The 12979-nt window shown below is 53.0% G+C and overlaps 1 protein-coding gene across 4 annotated transcripts in view; it reads right to left on the bottom strand.

Annotated features, from left to right (window-relative positions):
• The window catches only part of Gfrl (Glial cell line-derived neurotrophic family receptor-like), a 168083-nt gene that overhangs the window by 87810 nt on the left and 67294 nt on the right, over positions 1-12979 (bottom strand). For all 4 annotated transcript variants that reach the window (XR_012993504.1, XM_076321820.1, XM_076321821.1 and 1 more), the window contains exons 3-4: positions 4361-4531; positions 1067-1211 (exon numbers count right to left, since the gene is read on the bottom strand). Coding sequence is in view for 3 of the 4 variants with exons in the window: in XM_076321820.1 (XP_076177935.1) it covers positions 1067-1211; positions 4361-4531 (316 nt within the window). In the remaining variant the exon portion in view is untranslated. The remainder of the gene's footprint in view (positions 1-1066; positions 1212-4360; positions 4532-12979) is intronic.

Below are 12979 nucleotides of genomic sequence, written 5' to 3'. Positions count from 1 at the left end.
GCGAACGAATCGAACGAAAGGTATTTGGAAAATTCGCTCGACGAGGTCCGTCGACAGCTCCTCTCGTTAACTCGCGGACGCGCGATATTATTTGGAAAGGTCGCGTCGGTCGTCGAACTTTAAAACTACGTCCGATCATTTCCCATCCAACTCACCGCCAACTTTCCACGGGACCCACTCCGACCGTCCGTCCGTTCGTCCGTTCGTTTGTTCCGTTGAGGACTCGAGTATGGAATATCCACGAAAGAGTAACGCTTCGTTTTCCGGTTGTACACTTCGCAAGGGAACAAACTGGGAGGATAGGTCTCGACTCGGCCACGGTTCGTAAACAACTGCCTAGAATAACGCGACGAGGTCGTTTCCGTGTGTGTACGATCTCGGGACTTTCGAGTTTACGATTTCGACGCGTTCGTCCGTCCTCGACGAAACGAACCGAGTCACGACCGCGTGATTTCCCAAACTGGAAAGTCGCGTCCGTTTCGATCCCGTGGTCGAATTTGTAAAAAGTATAGGCGAGCGGTGGAGCGCCGCTGGGCAGCGCGGAACCGATTAACGCTCGCGCAAAAGCATCGGTGGCCCCTTTTCCGGTTCGAATTTCGGACAAAACCGGCCGGCAACAAGGCGAAAGAGCTCGCGTAGCCGACTGACATTGAATAAAAAGAACGTTACCCGTCTCTTTTAAGTTGAACGGTGAATAGCGCGGAACGCTGCCGCGGCGCACAGAAGCGTAAGAACGAAATTCAACGCGCTGCAAAGAAATTTATTTCTTTGATTGACATTCAAAAGGGGCACTCCGCGCTTCCTTTAACTCGAATTATGAATAGAAGGGAGGGGAGCGGGTACGGTACCGTACCGCGCCACGGCGAAATTTCCAGGCCGAGGGAAACATTTTTGCGCGAGAAGAGGCGGACGTAAATATTGACTTCCGGGCTTACGGTCGTCTCGAGACGCGAACCGTGAACCGACGGTTCGTTCGAGCCGTTCGCCTACCGCGACCGTTCGCCGCTCTCTCGCGATCTGCCAAAAGTAGAATAAACTATGGTAATGATGCGACGTTTTCACTCACCGGCTCTCCATCCTGCACTTGCCCTCCCGCGCTTTGCAGTTGCTTTTGAAGTCCTCGAATATCTGGCTGCACGGTTTGCCGCGTAAACAGACGCTCATCGCATGATTGCAGGAAGGCAGCGCGTCGATGGGGTCTGGATTCTTGTCTGGAAAAACGACGCCGACGATTAATTCGACTCTTCGAGGCAAATTCGAAACGAAGCCGTTTCAACACCGAACGCATCGAGGACGGGTTCGATCCCCAATGTTCCCAGAGACGATTGTTCCGCCGAAAGTTCCCGAGCGTTTCGAAAAAAGTAAACGTCGTTCGAATCGACACGATCCCTCTCTCGATACGGCGAGCTGGATTCAATCGCGAAATTATTTCAACGTACGGAGAACGAATTCGAAACTCGGCGGACCCAATTATTGGGTCGTGATTATTTTTCCAGCTCTCCGCGTAAAGTATCACTCGTTGGTCCATCGTCCGTTTTCTTTTCTCGATGTAAAAAAAAAAAGAACGGGCGCTCTATCGATCGCTCGGAACGTCTTATCGAAGGATCGGGAGGAATCGACTCGATGGAGTTTCTCCGCGGCGAAGAAATCGGAAACGACGCTCGGTTTTGTTCGCGAAATCGCGACGGATCTTCGCGTTCGAACAATGGGCGCTTCGAATGAGCCGTGAAACAAAGAGGGACGAGCCCCGACGGATGAAAGATTTTCCGTAAAGAAGAAATGCTTAAATGAAAAATGCGCTCGTTATTAACGAATAAAATTCATCGTTTCGCCGCCTGCAGCCCGGGAAATGCGGAAAAATAATTACTCGTCCGTCGGAGCGAAGCTCGCGCGCGTAAAAATAATGAAAAGACGCGTCTGCAAGGAGCCAATGAAACAAAAACAATGAGGAGATGGCCGGGCCGACGCCGACGCCGGCGCCGACGTCGACACCGGCGTCGGCTCGAAGCAAACGGAAAAACTAGAAAATAATAAAGGCATTCTCTTATCAAAGGAAGAAAGCCGAGCCGGGAGGGCGGTGTGTTAAGAGGCGAGGAGGTTTTTGCGGATAAAGCTGGAAGAGGTTAGAGAAATTTCCCGTAAATAATTTCAAAGGACCTCCGCGAGTTCCCCGATGATACAAAACGATCGCAATTAAAACGCGGTAGAGTATTTCGTTCGACGATGGGAGCACCGCCCGGAGCTCGGGACCGGAGCGGAGAAAAGGGAATCGAGCGGCACCCGGCTGTACTTTATTTCAAAAATTGAGCGAGAAAAAAACGTCGACGGGAAACGGCACGCGCGCGAGCGAGAAATGTACAAACAAAAGGATCGACGAAGTAAGGATAATGGCGCGGCCCGGTGAGCCCGGAGAGAAAGAACGGAGAGCCCGAGAGGGTGAGAGAGTAAGATAAAAAGAGGAGTTTCCCTCGCGGAATCGACAGGCAAGAGGAAAGCCATTCTTTTAGCATCGGTAGAAGCGGAGACGGAACGGGAGAGAACCCGCTAGGGCGGAGAGAATTCGCGAAGCGGACTGAGGGAGAGGAGTAGGATCACGGCTGGAACACCGGACGTGGGTGAAAAGAAGCGCATTGGGAATTATCCGTGAATCGTTCGAAAATGCTCAAAAGACTCGACGGCCCGAACGAGCGAGCGAGCCCTCGGGAAAATGAACAATGGAAATCGTAAGAGAAGCCGCAGTGCTACGGAGGTTATATAAGGGGCCGCGGTCAAAGATATCGCGATTCCTTTGTTTCGTTCCAGCTTCTTTTCATCGAAAGGAAATGCCCGCTCGAGTGCCACCTCGATCAAATTTTCGCGCGTTGCGTTCCTGCCAACGACGCCCGCTTCTTCCACGGGGTCTTTGATAATTTTCCACCGATTAACGCAGTCTGTTGCGTCACGAACAGAGACCGCGGACGAAAAGCGAAAGTTACCACCGACCCCGAGAGGATTCGGGAGCTGAGATTTTCTTCGGTGTTCTCGAGCCGAGAACCGGTGCTAGAATTCGAACAGTTCGAGCGGAAGCTCAATTACGTTTATCCCGGTTGCGCGAGCCACACGGGCGACCGAGAGTCGGCCGTACGTTAGAGCAACGCCAATAACGAAAGCTCGGAGCTCGGCTCGGTTCGAAAATCGGTAAGCTTCGGCACTTGATAAGATTAAACTCGTTCTCGTCGTTGGAAAAAGAAGAAATCGAAGGAAAGGGAAAACTCCGGGAAGAGGAGGAGAGCGAAGGCCTTGGCAAAGCCGCGCGCTTGCCTTTGCCCGGTAAAGATCCTCGCCGAGTCAACGTCGGCCGCTCTTTGCTACGCGGAAAGCAACCCGTTGCAGCTTACGCGAGACGACTTTGAAGCTTCGCGGTCGCAAAGAGAACCGGGAAATCGGTTCTACGGCTCCTCGCGCCGATGCGTTCGGTGTAACGCGTTGCGCGCGTTACGATCGTTCCGGAGCTTCGCTCTCGCGCCTCGGCTTTTTCCCTCGAGGGAGCTCGCGATGAATTTCGGGAAAAGACGGCTCCTTTCCCGGAGAAACACCGCCGCCACGCGAAAACGGAGAAATCGAAAAATCTCGTAAACTTTCCGCAACCGGTCCCAAAACCAACCGCGAATCGCCGAATTAGAAACAGAGGGACGACAATTTGTCGAAAAACACGGATTGCGAAACGAGCTTACGCGACCCAATTGCGAGCCGCGCGGAACGCGCGCCCGCGCGCTCCCCGAAAAATAAGAATAACGCAATTTACAACTTTTTTTTTTTTTTTCAAACTCGAAACGTTGTACGAAATACCTCCGGTTGCGAAGAGACCGCTCTCGATTCGACGAAAAACACGCTTCCGAGCGGGAGAAGCGTTCGAATAATCGCGAGCAATGCGAAGAGCAAATATCGTCGACGATTCAGGACGCAAAGACGAACGGATTCCGTTGGAGGGTGCTCGAGCGAGTGGCTCTCGCGTTCTTTCCGATCGCGGCTGGCCTCGAGCGCGCCCAACGCCCGCCGGAAGTTAACCTTAAACAAGAAGGCGAACGCCTCGCCTCGAGTCGCGCGAGCGAAATTATTGGAAACGTTTCGAGCGAGACGCGTGCTCGCGGCTCGTTAAAAGTTCCCGAGGATCGTTGCTGACCGAGATCGAGAGCGTCGAGGAAAGTTTCCCCGACACCCGAACGAAATCCCTCGTTACAATCGCGACTCCCGATTAAACGCTCCTCGAACGATCAACGCGTGCTCGGTGGTTCGTCCGGGAGCCTTTTTCACGGATACGTGAAACCACGAATTTCCAATTTTACGAAAGACGATGAAATTTTCGCCCTCGGAAACTTACCCTCCTTTAAGACGTTGTTGCACGGATGGTCGAAGAGGAAGTTCTGGAAGCTGTTGCAATCCGGGTCTACGTGGGGCTCTCTGCATAGACACGTGGGCCGAAAGAAGGAGAAAGCTTTCAGAGTGTGCAGAGCCGCTTGACACTTTGTCACTGTCACCGTCGAACAAGCCACTGGAACGGTTAAATTATTATTAAGCGGGGCTCTGCCCGTTTCCGACGAGGAACGCGCTGCGCTCTCGGTGGAATAAATTTCGCGAGGCTCGCGGGTTAAGCGGGCGAGGGCCGCGACGCGTCGCAACGGAGCGGGTCGTTCGTCGAAGAAACGAGAACGAGGGAATCTTGGAAATAAAACCGGGGAATCGATCGCTCGTTTGGTACGGGGCGCGGGACACGTGTATCGCGAGAGAGATATTCCCTGTTAAGCTGTTTCCCTGCCATGTTTCCGAGGGGATTACATTTCATGCGCGATAATTGCTGGAAGGCGCGTCGGCGAACGTCGGTAATGCCTACCTGCGAAGACCGCAAAATCCCATCGAGAAATTCGGTGTAACGGGAGCCGGAAGGCTCGACAGTGAGATTATCGCGCAAGAATGGAATGCTCGCGTTACACCGCAGGGAGCAATGGGAAGTCCTATAGTTGGGAAACCGACGATAACACTCGAGGTGCTCCGATCGTTTCGGCAGCAACGACCGAACCTTCCTCGCCGACCGACCGTTCACGCGAACGCGATACCCACACGGAAAAACTTTACGCAAACGAGCAGGGAAAAACATCCCGCAACGCGGGCCTGCCCCGCCCCCCGACCCGCCCCGCCGCCAGGACTAACACTCGACGGAAAATGGGAGAGGAGTGTCTCGTCGCCACCGGAAGCTTAACGGGTCGGGGGTGTCTTTTTCCCCCGCGTTGAAAAAAAAAGACAACGTTGCGCTCGAACTGGTCCTGCATCGGGATTCGCAAAGTTACAGAGGTATCGGTCGTTGGAGGAACAAACCCGCTGCATTTATCGATCGAGAGGGAGGTGGTCGAAATTTTTACACCTTCTCGAGACCATCCTTTGCCCTCTTTGCTCCCGAAGAACTTGGAACCCTCTTAATCCGAAACTCGTTCGATCGTGACTCACGATGGACCGTTAGTCGGTCCAGAACCCGATCGATCCGGATGGCCTGCCTCCCGGAACACCGGGTTACAACTTTTCCCGGGAGCCGGTGAAAAGACGGCAAACGAAGAGTCAGTGCTCTATCTTAAATTAAACATTAACTTCTGCCTGCCAGAGTGTTTTACTTTTCGCTTTGTAGCCTGAACTCGTTCGTACGATCTTTTCTCTTTCTTCCTTCGACCGTCGTTCCCCCGGTGTTTCTCTCCCGTAGCAGCCAGCACTCTTTATTTCCTCGTCGACGGAACCTCGTCGAAATTAGGTCGCGACGAAGCCGACGCCGACGCCACGCCGCGCCGCGCCAACGGTGGTTAACGTCGTTTCCATTGGTTCGCGAGAAAGCTACGCGAGAGTTTCGACCGTCCTCGTCGACGTCGACGTCGTCGTCGACGGCGGCGTCGGGCGTTCGCAAAAATTTCGCGCAAACGGAACGAGAGGCAATATCGTTGCCGTGTTCGAAATCAACGTTTAACGGGCTTCCCCGCGAGGAAGAAATACGTAGGTCGCTTCCGGACCTTTCCACGAGGACGAATTTCTTTTCAGTTTGCGTAACGGGCGCGATTCGTCGCGATCGCGAATCGATTTTATCGGAGGACAGAGTCGCGCTAAGTCGGCGTTACTCGCTCGGAGCTAGCGCTGGAAAACTTCGATCGTCATTTTTCGATCCGACGTTCGACGGCGACGACGACATCTGGATTCATTACTTATACCGCTGGCGCTGCTGCTCTCGGTTATTACGAAACTTACGGTGTCTTGGAATAGTAATTAAGGCGCCCTCTCGTTCCCATTCTTTCCTCGAACGACGTTGTACTAATTAATCTACGTACAGGGGAATCTCGAAAAAAGAGAGGGACAGAGGGAAAGAGAAAGAAAGAAGGGGAGAGTTGAAATTGCTTCAACGAGGAAATATTTTAACTCCTAAAATCGTCGCGCGAGTAATTTCCACGGCTGCCCCCGGACGATCCTCGTTCTCCCGGTTCTCGCGCAAAAATCGTATCTCGGAGCCTTAAATCGAAAGGAATAAATTTCACGCGCGGAAGACCGGGGACGTACCTTCGAAATTTCGAACCGGCGAACACGCGTGGAAAGATACTTCGCCGGGTTGTTGTTCCCGTTGAAGAATCTCCGGTCGAGTCGACGTTTTCTTCGACGAGCTTTGATATTTAAATCCGACAATTCGGTACCACTTGGTGTAATCGTACCGAGCGTCTTTTCGCCCCGTAATTCTCGGAGAGACGAACATCGGCGAAAAGGAGCAAAAAGGTCACCTCGGGGGTAGTTTCGCCGAGGATAATACGATCCCGGCAAAGAATGCTGCTCCGATAAAAGGAAAATCGAACTCGAGGCTCGGATACGAAACCGATACGGAGGCGACGTCGATGAAACGCGAAGCGAATCGACCGTGCCGAAATAAAGCTACTCGAAGCGCCGGACGAATTCGTAAAAACAAGGTAATTAAAAGATCGACCGGTTATCTCGTCGGAGAAAAGCGAACCGTAAAACTCGCGACGCGTTATTTCGCAGGGCCGAATCGATACGAAGGTAGGAGGTCCATCGCTCGACGGACCGTTACGATACACGGTGTTGCGCAAAACCCAGGATCTAACGGCCGCAGTTGCAGTTGCAGCTGCAGCACCGCTGATACCGGGCAGTCTCTCCCGCTTAATGGTTCGGTGCCGCGCCTATGCGCCGTGCTCCGCGCGAGCTCGCATGGCCGCTGCTAGATAGCGACTTTGGAGCACGACGGAGAATCCTGGAGAAAGCGGGAGAGAGAACGCGATTCGGGAGATCGGTACGTACATACGTTGCTACAATCGTGCGGTGACCATCTGCATTCTGCGAGCCGGACCACCGACCGCTCTCCGAAACACGCGCGCGTTGCCACGTATTTACACGGATCGCGCAGCCGACGCTCCGACCCGCCCCGATGTTTCTCTTCTTTCACCGAACGGACCGAGAAAACTTCTCACCCGGACCGCCGCATATTCCCGCCTTTTTTTCCCTTAGAACTCGATCCCAACTGCTCGTCCACTCGTCCTCTGTCCCTTCTCCAAACCGTACGCCTTGGCCGCGCCTTTGCGCATCGCGAACTTTAAGATACCGACGCGTTGTTTACCCCCTCCGTTCGACCGACAAAAATTGCTGCAACGTTTCTTCGGTCACGACTTTCGATCGAACGTTTTCTCTGCCGACTAACGTTGGGTCGTTAGTCTCGCTAAATGAATGTTCTTTCGCCTCTGGGAGAACGACGGTGTTGCAAAACCTCTCCGAGTTTTTACAATTTTTATAACAGCGAAGGGAATCATCGTCCGGGGAAAGAATTTTTGCAAGGGGTTTCGTTAGAACGGCCGCATTATTTCGCGAGTAACAACCCCAATTCGCGTGGAAATGCTCTCCTATTTTTGCAACGGATAACGACCCAATTATATCGAGATCACGGTAAGCAACTTTTTGGTAAGGCTTGCTTCCGCATCGCGAAACATTCTCCGCGAGTCGGAGCTGCGATTCGATCCGTGAGCTCCGCGTTCGTTGCGCATATTTTTATCCGAAAATTAGAGGGTACGCGTTACGTTTCAAGACGAACGGAACGCTCGGTGTTCGTCGTTGCCCTCGTTTTTAAATCGATCGCGACGTTTTGTCGCTCGAGCCTTGTCCAATTTCGTTCGAAAGGTGACGCGAAATGGACCATTGAAATCCAATCGAGGCGAATAACGATACGCGTCGATTCGGAACATAAATTACGCGAACGAACGCTACCCGTAAGACGACGAATCGAAACGCTTCGTTGCTATTTTCGTCCGGCTGTTACGACTCGTCGATATACCCCGTTTGTCTCTCGTTCTCCCGGTGAAATCGAAATCAACGTTTCGAGCACGCGAACGTGGAAACGCGGAATCCTATCGGATCCTATTGCATCGATGCGACCGCGAATCGAACGGCCTCGAAAAAAATGGTGGAAACCGATTCGAAGGGACGGAAAGAGGACACCCTCCCGGCATTGTTGTCGCGGCGCGGATTTCGATCCCGATTCGACTCCGCGACGAACCCCTCGACGGGTTTGCCCTCCGATCGTTGGAATTTCTGTTCTTTTTTCGCATAATTATCGCAAAACGGTCGCGTATCGTTAGCTGGGAAATGTTTCGGTCCGTGGAAAAAACGGTGCGCACGGGGGAGCGCCGCGGAACATTAAATTACGAATACGAATCCTCGAATTTTAATTTCTACCGGCCCGTTTATCCGTCGTCCGTCCTTTGTCCCCTGGGTGGTCGACGACTCGCCGTTACCCCTTCCCGCTCCGTTCCGTTGTACATCGCGCTTTAATTATCAGAATACCTACCGGGAATATCTAGCGGCGATGAACAGCTGCCGCGCTGATAAAAAGCACAACCGATCGTGGCCAGGACCGCGGTACAACCGCGAGTTATAATTCATCGACGGCGAACAAAAGAAGCGATTCGAAAAACGGAAAGCGGAAAAATGTGTACTACCGTATACCGTAACGGCGGATAGCTCGCGGTTCTCGGGTCTCGGACGAATCTGAAGGGACGCTCGGCGCGCGTGCACACACACACACACACACACACACACACACACACACGCTCGTTCGCTCTTTCTCTCTCTCGTTCGTTCCTCTTTTTTCTATCTGCTCCTCTCCGACACACGTTCGCAGGGTGCTGCACACAACCGTAGAATTTTCTCTTGCACGGCGTCCGTCTTCCTCCCTCCGAGGCCATTGTACTCGAGAACTGTGCGCGGCGCTTTCCCGTAACAACGTACATTGTATTTTCGAACAATGGGATCCTTCTGCCGCCCCCGTCACCCTTTTCATCCTCTTTGCCACCTTATCGGTCCTTTTTTCCGCGGCAAGACCACACTTTTCGCGCTTATTAATGGCAACGAGCAGCCGGCGAGGTTCGATTCGCGATCGCGTTATGCTCGCGACGCGTTCCCCTCTTTCCGAGTTATTACCCCGTTTCCCACCGGTACGTTCCCGAGATGTTCATTATCCGCGGATCAATGGCGATCGACTCTGTTTTTCTCCTCCAATTACGTTTCACTGAAATTCCCCGATGCCCGAACGACCGAACGTATTCCAGTTCCCCTTTGTTCGCGGTACCGGTACCGTTCCTCTCGTTGTTCGCTTCTTCGAGACCAGCGAACGTTTATTCTCGAATCGCGATCGCGCGTAGATCGAATCGAATCCGTGCTCTTCGCCGGGGTTACGATTAAAAAGTTACGGAGCGTGAAAATCTAAAAGCGACCGAAGAGAAATGTCCGCGATGTTTCACGGCGATGAAACTTTCAAAGTTTCTTCTTTCTTCGGATTTCATCTGGATCGGGTATCGCGAATCCGGCGCTTAAAAGTAATGCCTCTCGTTCCCCGTCGAGTTCGGCCGGGAAAATAATTAACCGTTTCATTTCGAAGAAACTTGCCGGGGGATACGAAAGAAGCTCTCGGCTCGGGCGAGCGAATCGATTCGTGGAATAAAACGAACCGCTATTCTTTGCTCTTTCGACGAACCAATTCGGAAGTTTGCCTTTGCAACGTTTCGTCGTCGGTACGTACGGGCCGATCGAGAGGGTTCGCGGCCACCGCGCGCGTTTAATTTGCATACGCGGTGACGGTGGCGGCCCCTGATTTCTCTCTCTCGCGCGCGTACCCGACGACGAAACCTGTCTTCTCCGCGCGGAGAGGAGCGGAGCGGAGCGGATCGGATCGGATCGGATCGTGCGCAACGATATCGCCGCATTCGTTCGCAAAGTGATTTTCGTTCGTGCGCATAATAACCAACGACGGGGCAGAATTTCCCCTACGAACGAACGGGGTAGAGCCGACGATCGAGGGTTTAACGGAAGGGTGGTTTGTCTGCCGGTTGCCATAACAAGGGACGGAGGGCCGCGCGCTCGTATATTCCGGATCATTTTACCGTATAAACGTTTAAGCAGCAAATTGATTGCCCCTACGGCTCGCGCTAAACCCAATAAATGTAATCGTGCTCACCGATTATATCGTAGCGAAATCGTGTGCGATCGTCCGCGTAATCAACCGCGTAAATTTCTACGCGACGCCGTACGCGATCGAACAACGAACGCCTACTCGAAGATCGAAAACTCCGCAAACTCCGAAACTACGGCGGACCGCTGATCGTTTCGAGCGTCGTCCTTTACGGTCCCGTCGGAAACTCTCGGCTTCGAAAAACGATTTCCCCGTCGATGCACGGTCAACCGAGATTATCCGCCGGTTAAAGGACGCGTTACGTTCGCGGAAGCGTTTCGCGTTAAACCATCGGCCAACGACACACGGTATACCGTGCATCGGTCTTTATCCTTGAATTTTCTACGAGAATCGAAGCTCCGCGGCCGGTTGATCGAGTTTCTTCGCGAGTCTCTGCGCAGCTCCGTAAAAGGAAGCGGAATCGCGTCTCGCGAACTCGCGGCTGCTGGAAAATTCTCTGTCCGCGTTTTGAACAACGCGCGTGCAACGTGTCCGAAACTTTGAACGATTTCGATAAAACGAGAAGCATTTCGAATCGGTCGCGCGGTCGTACACGGATCGTTAGGGTCGAGGTTGTACTCGGACGTTACCCGGTGTCTCTCGCTCGGGTCTTTTACCTCTGCTCGACGATATCGACGGTAAAATCGGATTGAAACGTTCCGTGTTTACGGTCCGTTCCCTTCGAGCGTGTAAACGCGGCGCAACGAGCACGCGGCTCGCTTCTTTGCGAATCAACGATGCATCCGGAAGCCTCGCGGCAACGCGAGTTAAACGCTCGAGACACGCGTTACGTATTTCCCCGGTAGGAATCCGAGACGCCGAAATCGTACAATCGCGTTTCCTTTGTCGTTCCGTCCGGGTGAAAGCGCGAACGGAATTCCTGTAAAAAAGGGCGCGAGCGTTTCTAAATTGAAAATTCAAGCGGCATTCTTTCCACGTCGATACCGTTCTCTCGCCCTCGAGAAAATTACACCCCAAGATCCCGTTGAGGAACACGAAGCCAAAGTTAACGAGGCGCACCGCTACGCGGGTAACGGAGTCCGGTTGTTGATCAAAGAAATTCCACGAAAAAGAAGCCGGTATCGCCCCATCGAGCGTATTGCTTCGTTTCGTTTCGATCGAGCGTTCTCGGCGCGTTTTCCTCCTTTTATTTTCTTGGTAACGGGCGTCTCGCGGTCGCGGGGTATCGTATTCGTATCGATCGAAATTGAAAATCGAAAACGAAGAGAACGAGAGAGAGAAAGAGAGTCGAACCGTTGCGGACGAGCGTTCAAAGGATCGCGAGGATTATATTTTGCTTCCGACGGATTAATTTGGCTCGGAGTTACAACGAATAAATTCGTTTATACCTTCCGGCGTAATCGATAATTCGGCTCGAGTCGGAACGATCGATCGTTCGCTCGGCCAACTGTTGACCGAACGAAAGCGTTATTTCAAACGACACGCGGAGTCCCGGTGCGGGCTCGGGTTAACCTTTAACCAGACTGTCGAATATGGGACAGGAAACATAAACCTCGGCTTGTGCAGTCGCGCGTGCCGCGATTTGTACGCGGTATTTACCGGGGGCATAAATAACCCGACGATTTGGCGTTCCGTTAATTATGACAATCATTTGGACTTGCCGATTGCCCGAGTAATCAGACCTCCGCCGGTGCGGCGCGACGCGACGCGACGCGGCGACGTAACGTGTACGAAACAATTTTGCGCAACTGCATACGTCGCGTCGGGCGGGGAACAACAACAAACGCGGGGAATAATTGCAACGCGAGTGGTATCGACTCTCTTTGTAAAATTCGACGATCGGCAATTACCGGGCATCGCGGAGCGACTCGAGCCGACTCGGGGCGGGGATCGAAAACGTTGGACGATACACCCGAAAGAAATCACTCGCGCATCGACCAGGGGTAAGTTGCAGCTAGTAAATCCCCCGGAATCGATCGTAATGGCCGGCGTGTGTACCTTGCGCGCCGCTACGGATAAGCCCCGAAAGCATCGGGATTAGTATACAGCGATAAATCAGAATTAATTTCAACGTCGACGCTATCCCTTTTAACGGTGAGTTTTGCTTGGCCGACGAGGCGTAGAATCGAAAAGAGAACGAAAGCCGAAGAGGAGGGCGACGGGGCCGACCAGAACGACAAGGGCGGGTCGACCCGGAACGCGTCCCACCGCACCGCTCCGCACCGCTCCGCACCGCGCCGCGCCGAGCGAGCGAGCGAGCGAGAGAAAAGGCGACCAGGGAGATTCGTAAATCCAAATAAACGTTTGGAGCCTCTTCTGCCTTGCAGATTTCAAACGATCGCGATTCTAGAAGCGAATTCGAGTATCCCCCTTCTCCTCGGTTAATATTCCCTTCCAGCGTTATTCATTGTTCCGACGTATGATTCAGCGACGACGCCGAGGACCAGGGTCCTTTAACGTCGACTCGACATTTGAATTTTAAAGTAAATCGAATCTTCCCTTCTATTA

The sequence above is a fragment of the Ptiloglossa arizonensis genome, chromosome 10 (assembly GCF_051014685.1).
Source record: "Ptiloglossa arizonensis isolate GNS036 chromosome 10, iyPtiAriz1_principal, whole genome shotgun sequence".
NCBI lineage: Eukaryota > Metazoa > Arthropoda > Insecta > Hymenoptera > Colletidae > Ptiloglossa > Ptiloglossa arizonensis.
This window is presented reverse-complemented; position numbering and strand designations above follow the sequence as displayed.